Below are 24,636 nucleotides of genomic sequence, written 5' to 3'. Positions count from 1 at the left end.
ACTTGCAGTCACAGGCAGACTTGGAAGAGCATTCTTCCTCTCTAGGTGTGAACTCAGACAAAAGGAAGTCACTGCTCCCTAGAAGTTCAGTTAAATGAAGATTAGAACTGCCTCTCACAAACATTTTACATACAAAAAGGTGAAAATCTAATGGAGCAGGCCCCCAWACCTTAAACCAGGCCCTTCCATGGCATCCCAGTACTTTCTGACTGTCACATTGCACACACGTGGGACACCTACAGCCATGMAGACAGACCATAAATCCTGCCATTTCTGTCTTATATAAAACACAGTATATTGATATTGGCAACAGAAAAACTAAGATTAAGAGTGAGCTTTAAATGCCCYCTTCCTTTCAGYTGCTCACCACTGTTTCTATRGTAAAATTTTTAGCTCCTGTCCTCTGTTAAAACTACRTGTTTTATTTAGATGAAACAGTGAGAATAAACTTTCCATTCTTTTTGGGTCAGTTGTTTATGAAATTAGTTTTACAATTATTTTTCTTGGCTATTAGGTTTGTTATTAAATATTATCTGAAGCAYAAGCACATATGTGATTCCCTCCTGAAAAACAGGTTATGTATTTAGTATAAAAAACACATTTTGACTGTTCCAAGCTCAAGCAATAAATGTTTAACATGCAAATTCACTCACATAGAATATGCAATAAGCTTATTTTGGGCATGTAGTTACAAACACTACCCTACCCACTACAGTTACCTTCACAGTATTTTCAATCAAGTCTGAAATTCCTACATATAGCGATACATTWTTTTCTTTTAACAACCAAGTTTTTTTATTATTTTCCAAAACTCAGTTTACAAGATTTCCAGTCTACATTTTACCTCCCTCAGTGGTTTCAGCAAAGATTAAGGACAATCAATTCTTTCCAAGCTCTCTCCTGGAGCTTATGTCTGTTACCTCATTTCCTGGCTCCTATGAAGGAATGCGAGACAAGACTTTGGTGAAAACTATCATCATAACATTTACATTTTCAAATACTGACTTCAGTTCCTCAAAAATAGTAATGAACCCCTTGGCATATGAGAGTGAAACTCTTCCACTCTCTTTTCTTCAAGCAGTCATGCAACTGAGAAGGAYTTTTAAAAATGTTATCCAGCTCCCCCAAGCAACCATCTCTTCTTTTCTCCTCTTTCACAATTCCCAGGGACATATTTCACAAGACACTCCAACTTTCAGACACTGTCAGGGCGTTTTTACCCTTCTTCATCACTGCTAGCTCTGTTAAGCCTCTCCCTTTCACACTCATTCAAACCACAGTGTAAAACATAGAGCATCACACCTTAAATTAAAATTTAAAAAACATTAGAACTGTTTTCCTTCATTTCACCATTTAGGCAGACTTTTCCAATCAATTAAGAATCAGATCTTCAGTAAATATCAGATGAYATTTGAGGTCAAGGACTGCACAACATTTGAAGCCATACAAAATAACTTAAAAAAATATTGATTTAACATAAAAACTTACCCACTTGGCAATTGGACACCCCTGAGAGCTYTTTCCTTCCTTTCCTGTATAAACCACTACCTCTATTCTTACAGCGCTTCCTTTTGCTCCATACCTGCATTAAAAAATGTTCACAAGTGAAACAAACTAGTGTAGACCAATTTAAAACAGGAAACATTTTCAATAAAATAATAATGAATTTGTTTCTACTGAGAACAGAAGAATAACTAAGTATTTATAAAGCAAAAAAAATCATTTTCATTTAAAACCGTACTTGCGAGAGTAGTTTTATCTCTTAATAAACTTCTGCCACTAAGGAAATATTATCTGGGTAAGAAAATGCAYATAAATGCTAGTGCAATCAGTCACTAGAATGGCCTTTTTCTTTCCAGTTTGCCAAAGCTTCTYCACATGTAGGACACCAGAAAACTTTATTCTGCCAGCTGCTGATCCCTGTTCTTCCTATTGACTTCAAGGGCACCTCAGAACAACCACACGTGAACTTCAACACTGAGGTTGCAGGAGCTCAGAAAAGGCACACGAGTTTGGAACTGAAGTGCTCGCACTCAYCAGATGCACATCTAAACAAGAAAACTCTTTACAAATGAGTACTGAGAAAAGTTCAGCAAAATAAAGCTAAATGCAGCACTTCATTTCTCAGAGCTCTACTTCTTCCCTGTTTAGATAGTCAAAAATACAGTGAGCATTAAACACTGAATTTTCCTCACCTGTTCTCCATAATTTCTCTCACAGCAGCAACACTTGGTCCTGTCCCAAGGTGTGTGTAATAGGGGCCTTCATCTTTTTCTATAATTTGCTCTGTAAGCAGGYAAAGAAAACTACATTGGCACACACAAAATTTATTTACTCCATTAAAAGTAATCTTAGAAAGTTTACAGTAACACCTTCTAAATTAAAATAGAACACATAAAATTTGACCCTGGAACATGAGTAAAGAGTATGACAGGCTCTTCTCTTCAGACACACTGAAATTATTTTATACTTATTTCCTCCTATGATTCTGCTAGCATTTTTGTTAAWGTTATGAAGTAACCCTAATTACAGCATATTTTGCATTCTTTAAAATTTCCATCAGAGGAGCTGGCATGCATTGACTAAGTAAAATTCCCAATATCCTTGTTGGTAGCAACATTATTAATTCATTTYAGACAAAGGGCAATTGAGGGCAATAAAACAAATTAACTTACAGTCATATACTACAGAACAGAAAACATAACCCAGGCCTCTTAACAAGCACTCTGTTGATTCAGAACATGAAAACAAAGATGAAACAATCTGCCTGCCTACGATTTGTTTCAAAAGCTCTGCCTTGTCTTTCCATCTGGGTGCTTCGGTAGTGTGGCAACACAGCATTGTCTCACACCCTCAGCCAAGCTGTGTTTGCACAACCCTCCGTGCAGAGTTTGCTCTGACACCTCCTGCTRCAACAGAGTGACTCCACAAGTGGCCCAGCTCAGCTCCACCTGAGCTCTCCTCCACATGGCCAGAGCCCTGGACATCACTCCTCTCTCCGGGCCAGCCCACAGCAGCTGTCCGGACAGTGACAGTGACAGGAACAAGGCCACCCCCACCTATGCTCTCCTGCCTGTCTGAGACATTTTGGCAACAATGACAATAGACTGGGACATTTGCCCAGCCTGCTCAGGCACCCACCAGTTCTAGACCATCAAAATCATGACTTGATACAASGCAGACTTATCTGCATTACACATAAAGCACAGGTCAGTGATGGCAGAACAACAAGCAGAGAAACTCCCTTTCCTTCAAGTTTAAATTTAAAGTGGAGGATTTAAACTTGCCAGCTGCAGTACAAAAAATACTCAATTCCGCTGTGCTTTGCAGGCCCAAAGAATACCAAGCAAAAGTTACAATCAGGGGAAAGAATTTCCTCCTATCTTCTAATGGTGAAACACTGATTCTTTTGCAACAGCTGTCATATACACCACCTCACATTAAAAGAAGCACACCTCCATCTGAAACGTACAGACAAAAATTAGCAAAAACACTTACCAACACAGTCACAAGTTGGGAATTCAGATTGTCCTTTTTTGGTAGGTGTGTCTATTAAATTTTTTGTAGGGGTATCAAGAAACTTCATAGGTGATTCAAGGAAACTGCTGAGAGTGTTTTTTGCTGGGGAACACCCTGAGTCGCCTGTGCTCTGGGTGTGGTCAGTACCCAAATTGGTTGATGTCAGAACAGTCACCTCACCCACACACTCCATATTCCTGAGAGCTTCAGCAGGACCTGATACCTGGGCCCCACCACTGGGAAAAGGCAGCACCTGTGACTTGGGATCAACCTGCTGAACATAGGCTCCATTTTCACCACGCATTTCGTTAGCTCTCAGGTTAGACTGGTTAAAAGTTGGTAAAGGATGCACCTGACTGACATTTGCCGTTTGCTGTACCTGAGAATTACATTTTTCTGTAAACATCTGTAGGTTTTCAGTTGGTCTTTTCAACAAGGATGCTGTCTTCAGCTGTGAAGCAGCCAGAGGATTACGGGAGGACAGGTCACTATGCTGGCTACGTGCAACAATTTCATTTTTCAGTGGATCAGTGCCTAGTGGGTCACTGGAGCCTGCAGTTTTCATTTGCTYATTCACCACTTCACAGCCAAACAACCTGTCTTTTTTTTTCTCCTGCGGTGCCTCAGGTAAACATCTGTGGAATTTTATCTGTGCTTGTGGGAGAAATAATCTAGTTTTTTCTTGYGATGCTAAAGTATTTTGACTGAGTGCTCTCTGTACTTTGGTTCTTGGAGATTTTTTTTCAGATGGAGCTACTCTCGAGTCCTGTGGCATGGTTTGACCAAGCTTGTGCAGTTTTGATGATATCCAAATGTCCTGCAATTCACTATGCTGGCATGACAACAGCTCTGGCTGGTTTTGATTATTGTGTTGATAGCGTGCTTCTTGAGGCTTCTTTTTGTGTCTTGGTTTCCATGGCACAGCATTTCCTTTCTTATTTGTTGCTTGCTTTTGCTTTAACAGCAAGGAACTATAATTATGCCTAAAAAATACAGATTCTTTTTTCTGCAACACATCTTGGTTAGGCTGCCTCTCATGGGATATTAGATTAAGCAGTGATGTCTTTATGTCGCTCTTCTGCTCTGAATTTGTTTGGTTTGATTCAATCAGAGCTGCAAGCTGAGTTAGTTGTGCAGCTACATCCTCTTCATCCTGGCTATGAATTCCTCCTTCTCTAATCAAAGAACGACCTTCCAATTTCAAATCATTATATGCTGGCTTTTGCTCTAACTGGCCAGGAGCTTCCAAGTCATTCCTTGTTTGCTGGACATTGCACGAAGCATTGCAATACCCTGCAAKGGGGACTGGTTCATGAGCACCACTTTTCTTGGAATCATATCCTGAAAATGATGTTGCATTAGATGTTAAGTCAGATAAAGTTTTGGTATCTCCTGAGGATAACTGTAATTTATACATCTCCCCAGCCAGACTGGCAGGTTTATCACACAATTCAGACACCAAACTTTGGCCATTGTATAACACTGCCTTATTAGGGAGCTGCTTCTGCGAGTGTGTGCAGTGAGCCAAGAGCTGTTGCTCATTTTGTAAGTAAGTGTCTTTGATTTCTTTTAATGCAGAGGATGTGAAGGAGGACGAGATATCCCTTTTAAAACTAGGGAGCAAGTTGGAAGTTGTTTCCCTYGTACATTCAATACTTTCAGTTTTAGCTGGTGAAGTTGTTTCTAAAGGAGCTTCAGACAACTGTGTTAAAGCTTCAATAGCTACAACCTGCTCCAGAGTTAAATTTCTGTTTTTAATCAGGGACAAGAAAGTTGGCTGGAGTGCAGAATTCTCAAGCTGTGTCTCCACATTAGGTACTTCAAAGCCATCCTTCCCTGCCTGCAGCTCCTCTTCAGGCAGTGGAGGACAACACAAGCYTTCCTGTAGATCCAAGATGGAACCTGTCTGCAAAACGGACTTATCATAATACTCAGAGATGCTGCAAGTGCAGTTTTCCTCTTTCATTACAACATTTCCTTGGTTTTCTGGGTGAACACAGCCAGGGCCAGTCGTCAGAGTGCTTACTATGTTATTCAGATTGGTACCCTTAGGCCATTGCATGTGGGAGTTGCTTGTCAAATCTGTCCTTTCCTCTACAGATACATTTTTCAGTGAAGTAGCTGCTTCTGGTGGTGAATAATGCAGGGTTTTTATGCCATTTTTGATGGTATGTGCAAAGGGTTTTTTTGGCTCAGCGAACTGACTGGGAGAGGCTGCTCTTTCACTGTGGTCAGCATGTTTCAAGTGTTCGGTGCCTGTCACAGCTCCATGGATGTCACCATTGACATGGACACCAAAAGATGGCTTCTCGTTATGTGCCCACTTCTCTGCTTCTAATCCAGTCATTCTCTCTTTCTCCTTAGACTGCACATTTTCAATGGCTACTGCTTGGTTTGTCTTCACCCTGTATTTTTCACCATGACCACATATACTGCATTCCATGAGTTCTGGTCTGCGGCCATTTACTGGTTTGTTTTCTAAATTTGCCTATAAAATAATAATAAAAAACCTTGTTGTAACAGCTGTTCWAAACACATTAAAAACAAGAAGCTTCATATTTACAGCAATTAAACACTACTTTGACAGATAAAGGAATATCCTAAATAGGCACAGACACTGAAAAAAAMCCCCCAAACCAGGAAGTTAGAAAATAACTTGAAGGCTAAAGACACTACCCATATTTAAAGCTATTTTTCCCCACTGTTGAGAGCAGAGGAAGAAATTTTGTGTAGATATGGTGGGTGATGGTGGGAGACTAATAAAATGAATAGTCAGATACAGGATCTTAGCATTTAGAATTAGATGTAAGGATTCAATATTTAATTAATTTGCAAAAGCACAAAAAAAGGTAGAAAGCTTTTGTTAAAAGCAAGACTGAAATCCAAAGGCTTAAACCACAGAAAGTTCAGCAGTAATTTGGTATAATTACATTAATTTRGCTAGACCAATAAACTGGCTAACAATACACCACTTGGTGGACACTTCAGCTAAGCCTGAAAACTGGCCATTCCTGCTTCAAGCCCTTAAGAAATTACAAACCCCATGAAGAAATTAACAGAAAGCCAATTCACATCAGTTCACTCAAAAGCTTTAATAATTGTTTAGCTTCTGTATTTAGATGGAAATTTCCAGATTTCTCAACAGTAGTAGCTCATGTAAGCAATTCTAAACCGTATTTTAGTAAATGCTAAATTTTAGTAAGTATGATGCTAAATTTTGGTAAGTATGTTCTTCATCTTCACTGATATACAATTCATGTGGTTTAAGAAAAGTCARAATCTAGACAGAATCAGAATATTAYGTCCTGGAAAGAATRTATATRTGGGCCTTAAGAYAGTACTATGAAGTAAGGAGTTATGCAAAGCAAAAATAAAAAAWAAAAAAAGTCAGAAAYTTAGGCAGAAGGAGCAATAAAGACAGGAATCCAATCTTTGTAATGCTGATCAAATTTTATTGCTATCTATATTAAATTTCCTTTAAAAAATAATTTTAAATCACAGTAGATAGTGCTAGTCCGTAATCTGATTGCAACGTTTAAGAGTTCCTTAATCCCCTGTAACCTTCAGCCATACTTAAAAAAAAAAAAAGGAGTGCTTTTCAAATCAGCTATCAGCAAAACAACAGAGTAACTAACCCCATGTTGGTGCAGTACATCATAGCAGTGCCCGAAAATACCACCCAGTATGAACCATTCAGTGATATCAGAGATGGTGCTGCAGTCATACCAGCTAAAGGGTATGGACTTCTGAGAAAACTCAGGAAAATAAATGTGAAATAGGCTTATAATTAATTATAACCATCGAGATGGAATTGCCAGAAACCCCGAGGCAAAACAAGGCACACAAATCCTGCTCAAGCTGGAGCTCAGTGGTCACCTTGCAACTGATTCCCAATGATAAACCMCAAAACCAGGAATCCATAGCATGTCCAAGATGTTAAGAGAGGCATCATGCATCCTCATGACAAAGTTACGTAAACCCATATCCAGCACCTATGCTGCTAAGTCAAACCTACAGGTACTCCATACAAAAAGATTCCTTATTTAATGTCTTTTCATCACAGATCCTGACTAATGGTCTGTGAGCCAGAGCTCCTCTGGATCCTGGTAGTTTTCAGTGAATGATTCCCAGACCCAGCGGGCCACCAAGTGCTTTCTAAGGGATCCACAAAAGCTAAACAAGTTACACAGTTCAATTGCTAGAAGGGCTGAATGCATCACACAGGTCTCTGCAACTGTACCAGAAAATATTTTAAGGACTCACTTTTACTCATAAAAGAGTAAAACACCACAATTCAGTAACTGTGCAAAAGCTGAATTTCAATACCTTAATTTCAGCAAGAATTAGAATATGAAATTGTTGTTCTTTCTTAGGCARAAGTGTATCTAATATCTCTACCAATCCAGAAGGTTCCCAACCATGTAAAATTGCTATTAAGAATTATTTAATCAGACAATTAGGAGGCTGAGGACATAAAATCAAATACATGAAAATTAATTCCCCATCATTTGTACATTTTCAATGCAACACCACATTTTGTATTCCATTCATCAGAAAGATCGTTCACTGCATTAAAAAAACCTCATAACCTACGTCTGGTAATTTGGGAGCAATAAGAGGCATAGGGAAGGAAGAGGCTGCATCCACAGTTAGCAGAGATGAGAAGATCWGACACAGRATCCACTGACAGCACCCAGTAGAAGTGTCATCACAGTTCTCCCAACTAGATTGTTCCTCARTAAAATACTACATCTGATCAAAATGCACTGCTACACTCAAAAATACTCAGGATATTCCTCAGTCTGCTAGTACTGCCCAGATACAGTGCTGTGTCCCTACAAGACCACTGTGATTCCAACAGCCAAGGTGGAATTGCTTAAACAAAAAATTATTCCTCATACTTCATATTTTCCGCTAACATTACTAGAAGCTGCCCACATGCAATGAGGAAGAAGAAAACCCAGATGAATCACATCATTGGCATGAGTTAGTTCCTATTTTATTTTTCCACATGAAGACAAAATATTGTCATAAAATCAGACATAATTGCCTTAATCAAACTCTGTCTTTTGCCTTAATCAAACTCTGTCTTTTGACACTATGCTACTTTATGTCCTATTACCCAACTGCAATGGATCCTAAAAGATACCTTTTCCTTCCCCTTGTAAACAGAAAAGGCCACTGGATAGTCTGTTAGGATGTGAAGTTAATACTTCCCACCACAAAGAGAAATGCAGACACACTACCAGGGACAAAACTAATTTGATTCTTCCCCTCAACCTAGGAGCAATGTATCTTCAAGTCCTGAATCTGGGTGCAAAAATCCCAGGGCAAACTCCAGACAAGGATACCACARCCCCAAGCACCAGCGTTAACATTCACAGGAATTGAGCACGTAACTCTGATCTGATCAATTTCTAAGGCTTTTGCACAAGCGTAATGAAAAGCCGAAGAACAAATCTGATCAATACTAGTAATTTCCTCTCTCTCTCTCTCATCAAAGAGAGCTCTACTCTGCCAGGAGACATGAGCCACTAACAAATCATGCTCAAGCTCAGGCTTTGCAGTAGTTTATGCCATTAGGACAGGAACCACAGAGTCTGCTGTGGCCACTGCTGTATCRCTGCAATTTTAACCAGAATTTATCCCATATATACACACACATAAGAATTCATTCAGCAAGCTAATGCTTCCAGCACACACAAATAGCCAGTTATAACAAATCATCTGACATTCTGAAAACAGTCAGACTTTCTATTAACTTCTCTTTTAACACGATGCCTCTGAGGTAATGCAGAACTCACCAATTCACAATCCAAATGCCATGCTTAAGCTACCCTCGATATAATTCCACACCTTCTGAACAACAGCGAGCAGGCCATCAATTTGTGTCTCTCATTTCAAACCTCTACAGGTGGTAACAACACACAGTGTGCTAAGAACATCACCAGGATCAATTACTACTATAAACAAGAAATAACAGATGATGCCCTGTCCAACTACTAATGAAATGGCTCTACAAACAAGTCGTGATGAGTAACACAACTATTAATGCCAAGTCCCCTAACCTGCCCTTCCTGTAAGATTCTGCCCAGGGCCKGTGAGAATACAATGGCCAACAGATSCAACAATGCTTGCATCCCCTAGCTTATGCCAAAAACTGGGATGACCCAAAAGACAGCTCTTCCAAGGTCACAACATTCATCAGCAAGAGGATGAGTGGGCAAGAAGCGCTTGCAAGCTGCAGTGCCATGGGTAAGCCTGGATCCTGCCACAGTGTCAGCTCCATCCACACACCCCCTGAGTTGGGACAGAGCTGGCAGCTCCTCAGAGTTCCAACACCACAASATAAGTTTTGTTTCAGAAAAACTGTTGGGAAAAGACCCCAAATGTACTTCATCTGACATTCAAACAAGGTGTGTGATTCATGGTCCACCTGTCAGATGTCACTGCCTTACCAAGTCATAAGAAACCACCAGCCAGCTGACCATTTATTCCTGCTGTCCAGAGTCTGCTCCACAGGACATGCACAAATTCAGTGGAATCAAGAACTTGCACTGGACAGGACCAACATACAGGGATAAGGAGATAAGACATGGATAGAACAAGCAACAGGGAGACAGCACAGCTGTGGAGAAAAAGTTGCTTATGTCAAATGCCACGTAGGAAAACATGCACTGGTTAGAACAGAAGCAAATGTAAGGTGGAATGCYGTGGAAGCTATAGGTCACCTCCTGAATACAGCCAAGTTCGCTTTTTCGTTGTGTTTTTGTTTAGGGTTTTGTTGGTTGGTTGGTTAGTTTTGGTTGGCTTTTTTGTTTTATTTTGGTTTTGKKKTTTTTTTGTTTTGTTTTGTTGGATTTTGGTTTTGTTCTTTTAATTAAAGGCAGACACAGTAATACATTTAAGAATAACCTTCTGTTTCAGACCACATAACATATTTGACTACTGTAATTCAGACAACAGCAACATGCTGGAGTTGGCTGCCCAGGGCCGCAGCTTGAGCAGGGTGTCCAAGTAGGGCCCCAAAAGAGAGAACAGCAGAGTAGGGGCCAAGCTGCAAGCTGTATTCCCCATCAACCTCACCATAAGCATAACGCAGTTACCACTACACTGCATAACTGCAGACATGAAGGAGTCTCTCTCAGGGTACCACATTTCTACAGTAGCACAACTAAGATACATTTTCCATAGGAATTAATGCAGAGAAACAGACTGGCAGATTGGGGACCTTCGTTAATCTAACACAGTCTGAATGTACAWGGTGTTTTGTTCCTCAAGAGAGCAGCGTTCACAGATGGCACTGAGGGACRGGACGATCATGTTGGCAAAACTATGCGGACAAGTTTTAGCACAGAAGCTGGTTTATACAGAAACTCAGGGGAACAAGAGGCTCTGCAAATCTGGAGAAACCTGGGGCAGGACATTGGTGCTTTCCTGGAGGGATCCCATTCACTTCCAATTTCCCTGAGATCAAATCACTCAGTCACCAACTTGAGAATCACAGCCAGTAGCATTTCACACTGGATCTTAGTACAGCTGAAAAGTCTGCTCTAATTGCTGGTTGCTTTTTTTTTGCATTTCTGTAGCTACAACAGCAAAGAACATTCTCCAAGCTACAGCTTAGCTCTCAGTTTCATCTCCATTTAATCTACATTTATAGCTTCTGCTACGTTCTTCAAATATCATCCAGCCTTCCCTCCAGAAAAGCTCCTTATCTTCTCTGTCTAAGAGGAATTAGYACATTATGGCCTTGAAGTCTTTATGTCTTCGTTCTCTTCCTTTTCTCTCCTACACCATTACCAGAGCAGCCCTCCCACCCACCTTGGGTAACAACTTCAGTGATGCTATTTACSAAGAAGATTTACAGTATCAGCTCCTAAAGGATACACTTACTTACAAAAATAAAAAACTACAGGATGCTAATTCTGACTGTAAAGGTTTCAAATTGTGACTCCCATAGAAATGTATTTATTGGATTACTATTTGGAAATAKGTGCTCTCAGCCACAAACTCCATTTATTATTTCCCTCAACTCCTGGCTCTATCTGGTAAAAGCTACAAACAGGAGCAAGAAAAAACAGAGGGTGAAGGATACTCCATTCTCCTACACAGGCATCTAAGAAGTGGATTTATTAAGAAATAAAACCCCCCCAAACACTACAGTCTTTTTTCTGACACAGAAGCAAACATAAACAAGCAGCTTGCTTGGTTGTTTTTGTTTTCCTTGGGGTTTSGGTTTGGTTTGGTTTGTTTTTTACTGGTGTTTTGAATTACTCAATCATTTGTCTTCAACATTGAAACCAAGTACTCAAAGAGACCCTGGCAGCTCTAGAAAATATAGCACTCAATTAAGCCAGAAAAGAAAAATGATACAATCAGCAGCAGTAYGTATTCCCCAATACAACTGTCCCCTAACGTGCTTTAGTGAAAAAGCAGAGATGAAAGAAATTCAGTCTCTGAATTTACCCATCCCAGCTAATGTCTCTTGTGGTCTACTCATTTATGAAACCATCAGCACAGTGTTAAGGAAATGCTGCCTGGCCCTTTCCTGCAAATGGAGAATCATCACAGTGTTCGCAACAGAGCCTTCAGGGAGTAAATCACAGMCATGTGCAACATTCTTAGCAACAACCTGAAAGAGCAGTTAATTTAACACTTACAAAAAATAGCAAGTAATTCAAAGACCAGACACAATGCTTCCTAAATTAAGCTGGCAAGCCAGGCTTTTCATTAAAACTAAAGCGTAATTGCGTATTTAGCAAGAGACATGGGACTGTATTTACAAAAGGCAGGTTTCTACCTTGGAAAGCAGTGCCTTAAAGGAGGACATTAACATGGTCAATTATCAACTGCACAGTAACTATAGAAACTCCTGGTGCAACTTCATGGCTCAAAGGGTTAGTGAGATTCTTGGGTACATAAATAACAATGTAACTAGGAAAAAACTGGTTACTTTCTATCCTGTACTTGGCACKTTTGCACCTGCTAGTAGAATAAAGTATCCTGCTCTGGCATCCCCAATTCAAGGCACACATTGATATGCTGAAGAGGCCTTCAAGGACCACAAGAGTGACAAAGSATTGAAACATCTTGAAGTGAAAGCCTCAAGTTCACTCTCTACTCATTCTGCAATTTACCAAAGAGAAAGAAAATTGAAAAGCCACAAACTCCTGCTCAGTCTATGTGAAAAAGAATGCTGATAACAGAGGGCTCCTTGTTCTAGTAGACAAAAGTATAACGAGAATCAATGACTTTAAGTTAAGGCCAGAGAAGACCGGCCTTCAACGGGAGTCACCATTTGAAACACCAAAATGTGGTGCACATTTTGCAGCAAGACAGAGAAAGAGCAAGGAATATTTTTAAGTATCTTGTTAGGCACTTGGATGCACTTCTCATCCATGGGAATTTTTAAATTCAAGTTCTTTCAGCTAGTTTAAAAAAAATATGTTTAAGCCAAATCAAAGGATACAGTCTTACAACCTCCTAGCACAAGAACAACTTATAATGACAGTTTTCTGGGTTTACCACGTGAACCAAACTGAGACAAGTTAATTTCTCTTCAGATTCAGTGCAGTAAAGATCCGAACTACTAAGCTAATGATGTACCTTTCCACAGTTCCTATAATCTAACCAGGTAGATATTCAGCTCCTTGATTTAGGACCAAGGTTCTGTGCCCCACCATCTGCTGTACAACCAATTATATTATTTTCAATTTACTACACATTGGYAGCAGCTCTCAGACCAGAACTGCTAAGGACACACAACACCATTCTAGCCTGGTTTAAAARCTGATAAAGGGCCACAAGACTAAAAGCTGTAACTAATACTCTTTAGACACAGAAAAGTCAGAGACAGGTATGTCAGAGGAACAGTTTAATCCAGATTCAAAAAAGAAAAAAAAAAAGAAAGAAAAAAAAAGTCATGCTGATCACTTAAGGCACCATGCTACAAGGCAGCATTATTCAGGATTGTACATCTATGTTTGCTTACTCTCATCAGGAAAAAGCCTAAAAAATTGGAAATCATGTTTCCTCTTCTGTCTTAGAGCTAGCACATCTATGGTATAAGTAAAGCTCAAAACAGAATTTGCACTGCAACTTCCACGTGCTCTTTAAAGGAATACCAGCTTTCATTCCCATCCTGGAATAACAACAGTGTTATTATGGAGCAGCACTGCACCAGTGGTGTTTGCTTTGCAGAATTCAGACAGTGATCATCTGTCACAAAAGTGAATGCTTTGCATTTATCAACACAGAGAAGCTTTTCCTCTTACTCAAAAATCCAGCAAAATCCTTAYTTTAGGAAAATTAAATGTAGAGCACCATTTTATTATAGGGCACTAATTAAACTATAATACAAYATGGACAGCAGCAACAAAACACTGAGAAAGGAATTCAGTCAAGACACAAACCACTCAATTGTAAGTCAGCTTAAAAAAACCCTAATATTCTAAAAGGCTTAATATTAAAGTGGTTAGGACAAGGACAGCTTTGTTGTATATAGTCTATATAGTAATTTTACATAAATTAATGAAAAGGGATTATTGTTAATGTCTTTTATGTAAATGCTGTTTTCCTTTTTCTTTATATCAGTCAAGTTTCATGCATTTCATATTTAAAAAGAAAGCATGAATTCTTCTTAACTCCCCAATGAAATCCTACAATTAAGAACTTATTTTAGCAGGAATCAGATCTCTTTGTCTCTGCAAAAGCAAGGCTCCTCCTAATGCCAGTGGGAAAGTCTGCTGYTGTAGTATCAGCTAAATTAATTTTCCCATAATCAGTAAACAAAAACCTTGGCATAACATGGCAGAAAGAAAAAAAAAATCAGAGAAGTCAAAAATCTCCTGCCACTCAGGTAAGTTTAGGGCTTCYCAATGATTTTCTCCTATATCAATTGCTAAAAGCAATAAACAAACTTGCTCAGCAATATGGTATCCACTCCTAAACAGGTAGCACCCATTTTCAAAGCAATATTTAGATATTACTGTCTATAAATGTATAGACAGCAGAACACTGAGAACTGGAATTGGCAGAACCCCTCAGTTATTTCAATGCCTGCATTACAAACAGCAAGCACAAGTACTGAATAAAGCTCATAATGCAGCAGTAAATCCAAACAATGGCAACAAAACAACATACCTGGAAGAGAAACRCAGGGTTTATTCTGTAATACTTCATCAAGAAAATCTAAACAACGTCTCAATTAATACACTACATAGCTGACCTTCATCTCCACATGTACATTTTCCTTCCTTTCCAGAAACTATGTTCTTTTTACTGGATATTTTATGACATTTTTGATCACAAACACATTTTCTACCTTTTTTGATGGTCCATCTATACATACAATAAAGTTGAACTAAAACACACCGTGAGAGTTAAGACCTACAAATACCTACAAATAAATAGTGATTCAAAACATGCAAACCCCTTCAAAGCCACTGTGATGATGAGATTCAGCCTGGCCTTACTCAACACTTCCCAGCCTCGATGTGCACCCCCCCACCAATCCCTAAAGAGTGGCACTGTTCTCACAACAGCTCTGCTATAGCAACGAATGAGTTACAACAGAAAACCCTGCTCCTCTCCAAGGACAGGGTCCCTTTCTTCCCTCAGAATTTTGGGGAGTTGTGAGGCCAAGAGCAGCACGATGGTGCTGCTGAGAAAGCGCAGGAACAGGAGGAGAGGTGGATGGGAGTGGGAGCAGCACTGAAGTAAGGAAGCCCTGCAGGTGCAAGGGCAGCACAGCATCTCTGAACCCCATGAAAGAGTCCACAGGGTTCAACTCCACCAGAAAGTGCCTGGAAAAATTAAGGATTAGAAAATAACTAGAGTAAGATTAATAATTTACAGATCACTTACAAAGGCTTYCTTTGTTAGAGCTCTGCTCAAAAACATCTACATACATGAGTYGTCCTGGCAGAACTGTACAAACACCATGCAAGTGCTTCATATGTTCATGAGAGCATTCATGTGGAAGTGCTGGGAAAGCTGCACCAGCAAGTGCCCTGAGCTAAATCACAACCATAATCATGCCTGCTCACATCAAGTGGTTGCATGAGCCTATCAAGAGCAAAAAAATTAAATATTTGATCTCATTTAAACAGATGCACATTCAACTTGAAAAAGGTCAAAATCAGAACATTTCTTTGAAAAAATGTTTTTAAAAATCCAGGTAAAAGCTAAGCTAATTATCTTACTTCTAAAAATATCAGTTAACTAATTTGTGTAGGACACTCTAATACCAAAAGCAAGGTCTACCTATCAAAGGAAGGGAGCAAAAAGGGAGTAAAAAGCAGTCAGAAACTTTCAATCACTATTCAAAGTAATTTTAATTGGTATTTACTGAACGAATATGCTCCAAGGTGATAATGTCCATTTAAAAAACCCACAACAAATATGCTAAGTGCTTTCTGGACATTTTTTTCYAACTTGCATTGCACCATTCTTCCTTCTTCCTGAATAAAATTCCACAGCAGTGCAATTCCATCCACTGACTTGCTCTTATCTCMGTTTAAAGGGGAAAAAAGTAATAAAATTTAATTTCATCCAGCTAAATATTTTGGCAGATATTCTGCACTAAAAATATACACCATAATTTGGAGTAAATGTTCAAAATCAGTTCAATCCTTGCTCACTCCAACATTATCATGAACTTTAGCAGTTGCTTTCCTAAACCTTGTTAACAGATGTATGACCTTGACAAAAAAAAAGAAAGTGTATTTCTACTTTCTTTGAGCAACAAAACTAAAAGTGTATCATAAAAAGGGCAATAGCAGGTCTTCCAGGCCAACTTTGTTTTAAAGTTGTTTTTTTACAAGACTATGCTTTGTATGTGTAGAGGAAAAAAATCAAGAAATAGCAAAAATCAGCTATTTGCAGCCTTGATGAAAATGAAACTTTTATATTTTTAATCTGATGTTTATAAAGGACACCAAAGTTCAACTGAGTCATCTCTGGCTTTTGGCTTGTATTTAGCTGTGGGTATTTTACAGAGTGTGCAGGCACCGTTCACACTTTGCTGGCGCCCTCAATTACCATTGCAGTGTTTATGCATAAACACTAAAACGGAGTCAGAGAACAAAGACTGTGCAGGCAGCCACAAAACTCACTTAGCATTGCATATGTAATCCTGCATTTCTCCCACAGACTCTTCCCTATTTTTCCCCTCCCTTTTTTGCCTCTTTTGTTTTGTTGTTGCTTTGGGATTTTTTATCTCCATCAGGGCCATCCMAAAGGCAGCCTCCGCCCCAGAGAASCCCCAGGACAGACACAGATTGTGCTTCAGCAGCTGTCTCCTGATCTGTGGGGAGGTTTCCTTACTGGTGCCACTGCTGCCTACACGTGGCAAGTGTAAAATTCCCTGACAACACGATGCCATGTGCWACTGTCCCACTCTTCTGAGCTCTGTGTTAATTAACTTGCAAGTGATGCAAACATTTCCCCATCCTTAGGGAGAGGTGCACTGCACTGCCCAAACTGAGCCAGAACACCAGTTAAGTGGCTAAAAAAGGTGACACGTGAAGCAGGGTGCATAATGTGACTTGAAATGGAGGCAGATTACTTTTTAGGTATGAATCCCTTCAARTAGATTTTCCATTACCAGGAATAAAATTAAAGAAACATCTTCTTAACTGGGAAAATAACACCATATAAACCCTAAGGAAATTCCTTCCCTGGTATTCATTACTTGAGTTTGCAAAGACTCTTTCTTTAATGAGCACTTGCTTGCTAGAACTGATGAATAYTTCAGATGTTCTTTCAAAATAAATATAGAGAACCTAATACAGTATTTATGGCATGGATGAATTTCCTAAGTGAGTCCTCCCATAACCAGAAAGGAATATTAAGATGTGAGTGTGGAGAATCACAAACAGTACACAAAGGTACAGTATAATAGTGTGCATCACTTTTAGTCTTTTTTTTATATCTGTCCAACTCATTTGCAACTGGAAAACATTGCTTATTTTCACCATGTAAGAATCTGTGAATAGGTTGGTCCTRAGCAGCACAAAGAACACAAGCCTCCTAAGTAAATAAATGTGCATCTGTCAAAACTTAGGAGGGTTAGGAAAAAAAAACAAAACTCCATGTGTTACTGGAAGAAGGTACTACAAATCCTCCTTTAAGGAAGTTAAGGATACTACTTGAAGAAAAAAAAGAAAAAGAGTACATATACTGTTGAAATTTTGAAAATGCCACTGGTCAGATGCCCTCAGGCACTACCAATCATAAAATCAAACACTGAAGTTATAATTCAACAAACAAAAGACAACACCATTTTACATGGCTGTCCCATCAACAGCAGAAGCCAGGTTAGACTCAAGTAACAATGTCACATTTCTAAAAATGTCCTAGTAATGAAGTCTGCAGATTATGAAGTTTTTAAGTTTACTAAACTGATGGAGCTGCAATGTAACTTAAGATGCCTGGCCTCCTTTCTCCCATCCAAAAACAAAGGCCAACCCCACCAACCCCAAACCAGCATCTCATGAGATGCCTTCAGATGCCCTATTAGGGGGATGCAGTTGAACAAACGCTTAGGAAATACACTTCAACACCACAAAACAAAGATAAATACCAGAAAACACAAAGAACAGTACCTAAAACCCAAGAGGAAATACTGCAGAARCAGTTCAGCAAAGGGAAAGTCAAACCAGAAATCAACCCAAGTCCAACAATTGACATGGATACCACACAAACACACAAAACCAGACAAGCTTTTCCATTCAAGAGCCAAGGGTGGAAAAATACCCTTCAGAAGGCTTTTTGGAAAGGAGAGGTATGACAGAATCATATTACATACAACCTGTTTGGCCATCAAATCACAGACAGTGGCAAAATGAACTCAAGAGGAAAACCTCAAGGCCAACTACGAGCCGCTACTAGACAGACGCCTAATACAAGGTATCTGTCTGTGACCAAAAAACCACATTTTCCACATTTTGCCACAACAGGCATCACACCAATTACACATTATAAACTGACTCATTTACAAACACTCCTTGTTTTGCATGCTACTGTCAACAGAAAAACATAGAATGAGTAAATAGTTCAAGTTTTAGCTACACCTATGTGTTATGTCACAAAGAGCAGCAGTAATTAAAATCATACCCACAGCAATGAAAATACTAATATTGCAATGGCTTAATTTATTTAATAACAAAAAAAAAATCTGCTAGTGTGTACAACCACAATTGGTGTTAGCACACACAGGTAGGTGGTTTGCACAACTACTCCACATGAATAGACATTCTTGAGGCTGGACAAACATGCAAGTCAAATAAGATTATTTATTTGCTCCTTACTTAAGTTTGTCTTACCAGAGTTTCTGTAATGTGCAAAAGTGACAACGAAACTGTTAACAAATCGGGATATTTTCAAGTAAAATTACACTACAGGCCAGTCAGCAATTATCAAATCCAATATGTCCAATAACTCATGAAATTTTAGTACTGAAACAACACTATCTTATATTACATTTAGCTGGTATAAGAGAATAGTTCAACAAAATGAGTTTAACAACATACACTTTGTTCTCATTTCCAGTAGCTTCATCTCACACACACCATCCATCTTACTTGTCCCATCCATCCTCCAATACGTTTGCAACAACAGAATTAATGACTTATTTCTATTCAAAACATTCTAAAGATTAGCTGAAAGAAGCAATATCAATACACTACCTGCTACTTGAAAAAGAAAAAAATAACCAAACAAAACATGCATAACAGCAGACTGTAGCAAGTCTGTATAGTTGGCATAAAAACTCAGACATTTCCATTTGAAAGACCCATCTTATGTTATCATGAAAGACAGTAATATTAAAAGCGTGAAAGGAAGTGTTACCACGTGAAACTGAAGGTTGTTGTAAGTTTACAGAATTTCCAGTTTCAGCTGAGGTACTCTAAAGTTTAAAGAAAGAGAGGAAATCTAAACTTTAGTAAAGTAAGTACAAAAATTCCATTTTTGTTAACTTGGCTTGCAGTTTAACTTTGAATTCCCACATGAAATTTCAGATGCCATAAAACCTCTAYGCTAAACACATTTAACTGTTACCTTTGCAAGTAAGAAACTAGGAACAGAAGAAATTAAAGGGAACCTTCAAAGTGAGGGAARGCAAACTTTTGGTCTGCAGACTTGTGCAGAAAGATTCAAATATGTCTACAACATGCTGGAGAGAAAGAGGAAAGAAAGGACATGTTCTGTGCTTTTAAAATTAGCTAATCTGCTGAATAGCTGGAAAGCGCCGCTACCCAGCGTTTAACCCTTTGCCTTCCTGGGCCCTACGACAAGAAAATGCCGCTCAAAATGGGAGGGGATAAATATCAAAGCAATCAACGGTTACCTTTAAAACTCTTTGCTTCCTCCTCTGAGGCCTTTTGTTTTCTGTTAGAACCTAAAAAAACATCAAATTGCAGAATATAAATTGTGGTCACAAAGGCAGGCAGATAGCTCCGATTTTTATTATGGAACAGCGATATTTCTGCAATACCCCGAGTGCTTTACAGGCGGCACTTCCCCGGGCCGGCGGCGGCTCCCGGCGGCCCGTCCGCCGCCCCCGCGGCGCCCCTCACATCGCGGGAGCCCCGCGTTCCCCCTCACGGCAGCGGCGCCCCTGCCCCGCCATCTTTGCTTCCTGCCGCAGCGGCGGCCGCGCGGGCGCGCGCAGCGTGCGGCCCGGCGAGAACGCGCAGCGCCCCGCAGCGCCCCCCCGCGGCCCCGCACCCGAACAAAGGCGCTCCCGCGCGGCCGCCCGCAAGAGCCGGCACGGACCGCCCGCGCCCGCGGAGCCGGCGCAGCCCCGCGCAACCGGCACGGCCGGGCGGTGCGGGACACCCGCCCCGGACACCCGGACACCGGCACCGGGCACCGGCGAGGGCTGCGATCAGAGCGGGGTCAGGCGAGGACACGGCCCCCGTGCACCCGCACGCGTGCGCACAGCGCCGTGCACCGGGCGGCGGAGCCCTGACCCTCTCCGTGAGCGGACTGGGGATGCACGGTCGGGCACCAGCGGCCGTCGTGGGGCTTCCAGATCGTCCTGCAAGGAGTGGAAATGGCCGCTCACCTGGRGGAGGCGGCGGCCAAAGGGCCTGCCTTCTGCCTTCGCCTGCTGTCCTAAGCCGAGGGAACGCCACGCTGCACCGGCCCCCTCCAAAAGCTCAGCCGGGGGCCAGGAGCCCAGCGGACCCTGCCCTCCCACCACGGTCCCGGGGAAAGATACTCCTGTGTCTTCATCTATTCCTACAGCACCCAACACAACAAATCTGCTGCAAACCGACTGCAATGGGAACTAGCCACCATAGAAACATCAAGTGCATTTTTCCCACAACTCCACCTGCTTAAAACGTTCATCCGGACGGAAGGAGGACGGAGGGGTCCCAGCTCTACCAGTGGTCACACCGAGCCCTCATGGATCACACAGACATTCGCTAACTAGGGACAACAAACAAATAACAACGTATCTAACACTGCACTCACCGAAGCATTCACTGAAAAATTTTGCATTTGACATCTAARCCAGAATGCTGGCCATAGATTTGTGCACTATAGATAAAAACCAATATGAACATCTTTTCATCACAGACTGCAGTCTGAAACTGTCTTCTTACCTAGTGCTAAATTGTAATTCCTGTCCACTTATTAGGAATCAGTTAAACAGCAAAAATGCTCAGCCGTGGACACACAACTCATTCTGCAGCACCTCAATTAAATGAGAGAAAGCTGTTGCCCGTGTTTTGTTGTCTGATGCKACCTTGTATCTAAGCCAGTATGATGCATTAAACAGGATTTAGGATAAGGTAAAATAAAAATAGTGATTTATAATTTTTTCCCCAAATACCCTGAATCTGGCAAGGCTCTTTATGCATAATAAAAATAAGAGGTTCATACACTGAGTGATCTGATTCTTCTTCATAGTATTGGCTACTTAAGATGCTTTACAGTACAGAAAAAAAAAAAAAAAAGTATTTTGTTTGCCTAGAAACCTAAGACCCCATATTCTGAATTAGTCTCCAGACTGGTGCATGCACTGGACAGTAGTTTCAGGTTTCCCTGTTACTCAGGCACTTTCCCCTCATAGTAGAATGGGTCTCATGACACAAGGAAGGAAAGAAATTTCTTAAAATAATTTCCCCATAAAAGCTTCAAGAACCAGCACARAAAATAAGGAGCAGTGAAGAGGCAGCTTGTTAAATACAGCCTCTGAAAATAACTAGAGCACAAACTAATCCGTCTCACTGTAATTTAGGCTGCATTATAGTCCACGCCCAGGATCACAGAGAATGGCAAAGTACTGCGAGTTGTAATTATTTTATACTCCCACAGAGTGTGTCTGTGTGTGTAAAATATGAGTGAACTGCCCAACTCCAACTCACACACAGCTTTGCTMATCACACGTGTAACCAAACTCCACTAGCTGTGTGCTATCCCCTAACCAAAGTCTCAAGTATCATACTTGGGAATGTTTTTATGTGCACTCATTTTAAAATTTAACTGGCTTAARTACTTCTGGAGTCTACTGTAAAATAAATACCACAAAGTCTAAATTTCTTGATTATARCTAGGCCKGGCTGGAAAACAAGAATTCCATTTTGCTTCAATTTTTTTGAGATTTCGACACTTGGTTGTGTTCCAAAGCAGAGCAAACCTTTCAAAAATTCAAGAGGAGACAGATGGGATGTGGGAGACCAAAGTTCAAGCCCCTGGTCTGCATCAGGCAATAAGCCCTTACCAACAACCTGTCCTAATAATTCTTACCTCCTTTTTAAGTTTTAAACAGAAATTTAATTTGAAGCCTTGAGAAACTTCCYCCAAAAATAGCTGCATTAAGACAGATAGCATCTGTGAAAGATTCTTGTTAAATCAGCATTTTCCATTGAAGGAATGGCTTAGTAGAAAGTTCCCAACCAACTTGAATTGMAGCATCCTTTTTTAATACGTCTGGGATTTTCAGCAGTGTGTTAAAAACCCACAGACAAAGAGGCCCTTATTGTAATTTAATATTTTATGTTACTCGGATTATAGCCTTTAAATAAGACATCTCCAGACACCTTGGGTAACCCAAGTGAACTTACACTCAGTGGCCTCATTTTTTTGGTCAGTTTTTTTTCCTACAGGTCCCACTAAACCTAGCTAWTTAATTCTGATAGGAATTAAAGCTCTCCCCAAGAGAGCTTTCAGCCCAAGAGGGCTTCCTGCCTAGATAGGACCCTAAAATGTAGGCACCTTGCCTTGCCTTGCCTGCAGAAAGCAGCCTTTGGAGATGAGAGCTCCCCACACTGACATTCAGCAGCAGCCCCATAAGTTTATGGCCTTTGGGGCAAGAGGAGCTCCTGGCCAAAGCAGGAATCTTTTTTTTCCATGGAAAAAAGAAAATAAACCATGAGTGACTTTTCCTATCCACATGTTAGTTTTGAAGCCTACAAAGTTCTTGTCCCACAYTGCAACTCATCAAGACATCTCTGGCAGTATGCAATGCAATGGCAGCAAAGCAGACCGCTTGTGGAATTAAATCTGCTTTTTGGAAAAAAACAGCTGCGAAATAGCCCTCAGTAACTGCYATACTATTTCAGAAAACAGCAGTCTTTAAAGACAAGACAAAAATGTGGAAGCATCACACTCATGTATAAGCTCCTCAAACTCTTCACTGTGAWGTATTCCTGCATTATTCATTCTGAGAGGGACAGCAACCCAAGAAAAAGCCTTTCTCCTCTTCTTTTGAAAGCTTGGTTACATTTTATTTGCTGGGCTGCTCTTTCAAAAAAAACTAAATAAGAAAAAAACTGTTTTCCCTTACATATTTTAGGATTCCTCTTTACCAGCTTTAAACCAAACAGGCATGAGTCCCTCAGGAAGAGGGGCATTACACACAACAACATTGATACACACATGGGCTGRGAACCAGAGCCCACAATGCCTTATCCAGACTTCCATGATGTCACATCCCTGCAAAACCCATTACATTCAGCAAGATACAATATCACTGAATGTTTATGTAATTTTTKAATTATATTTTTCAAGTCCAATGTAGTTTTCAAATCTTTATSTGCATTATGTGTGAATTAATGTAAATAACAGTAACTTAACTAATGCCAATTCCAAACACACAACTGATACTTTCCAAGGGCGGAGGGCTTGTGCACACATGGGCACGGGTGCTGGGGTATGCACTTCAGTTTACATTCATGGCTTCTACCAGCCAGATTTTACTCCCTGTAACTGTAAATCCATCTAAGTTCTCAACGAAAACCAACATTTTTTTTCTTTCATAAGCAGCATGTATGGACTGCCAATCCCCACACTGGCCATACAGCCATTTAATGCATACGGCTCTCACTGACTTCACAGAGACTCTAYCACTTTTGCATTTCCCATTAGAATGGGAAGAGATAAGTCCCTTTAAGGCAAAACACCAACATTTAAGCTATCCTTCCTCAGAGCAAGTCTATCCCCTACACCCTCCTCCCAGTGAATCACCTCCAAAAAATGCTTACATTCCACCAACATGAGAGAAAGAAGCGTGACTCTTCTGAACAAGGAACACACTGAAGCCAWCCTCATTTTGCTTGATTATTTATGTTCACTTTCTATACCATGGACAGAGACCTACAGTTTTGGGTTTTCCCCAGCTGCCTTCTATTTGAAACACATTCCTGTCACAGAAGTTCCAGTGCTACCAGTCTGTGAAAACACAATGGGATTCCCTGCAATCTTATCTACTAAACTGAGTGATAGCATTCCCCACCCCAACACCTTCCCCTGTATCTGAACATCTTTAAAGAGCTCATATACCATTGCAGAAATAGTTTCCTCTCATTTTCTCAAAGCACAGTTTCTAGAGATGAGACAATAAGGAAATGAGGCAAGGCTTCTTTCTAGGAATATCTGAAGAGGCACCAGGTTTCATTCAAACACAGTTTTGTAAGAAAACACCTGACATGTTCTTAAATGTCAGGAATACTTCATTTCCTCCAAGCAGCACCCTGAAATTTCATATAAAATTTAATGACAAACGAAGGAGGCCTCTGGTGCATCTCTGAATGTCTCATACAGAATGCGACCAGTCTAATGAAATAAAAGCACACCAAAATAAAAGCTACCAAAGAAAAG

At 40.3% G+C, this 24,636-nt stretch overlaps 1 protein-coding gene across 2 annotated transcripts in view; it reads right to left on the bottom strand.

The window, feature by feature from the left end:
• Positions 1-24,636, bottom strand: part of TET1 (tet methylcytosine dioxygenase 1) — a 71,514-nt gene that overhangs the window by 35,242 nt on the left and 11,636 nt on the right. Inside the window, exons 3-6 of one of the 2 annotated variants that reach the window (XM_057377837.1) lie at positions 19,874-19,924; positions 3,499-6,007; positions 2,196-2,286; positions 1,489-1,582 (exon numbers count right to left, since the gene is read on the bottom strand). In XM_057377837.1, coding sequence (XP_057233820.1) covers positions 1,489-1,582; positions 2,196-2,286; positions 3,499-6,007; positions 19,874-19,924 — 2,745 coding nt within the window. The remainder of the gene's footprint in view (positions 1-1,488; positions 1,583-2,195; positions 2,287-3,498; positions 6,008-19,873; positions 19,925-24,636) is intronic. The other variant, XM_057377838.1, reaches the window with a different exon arrangement.

This window comes from Malurus melanocephalus, unplaced genomic scaffold, assembly GCF_030028575.1.
Source record: "Malurus melanocephalus ecotype Western Australia unplaced genomic scaffold, MMel_1.1 scaffold_327, whole genome shotgun sequence".
Lineage (NCBI taxonomy): Eukaryota > Metazoa > Chordata > Aves > Passeriformes > Maluridae > Malurus > Malurus melanocephalus.
Note: the sequence above shows the minus strand (reverse complement) of the source record. Positions and strands in the feature narration are given on the sequence as shown.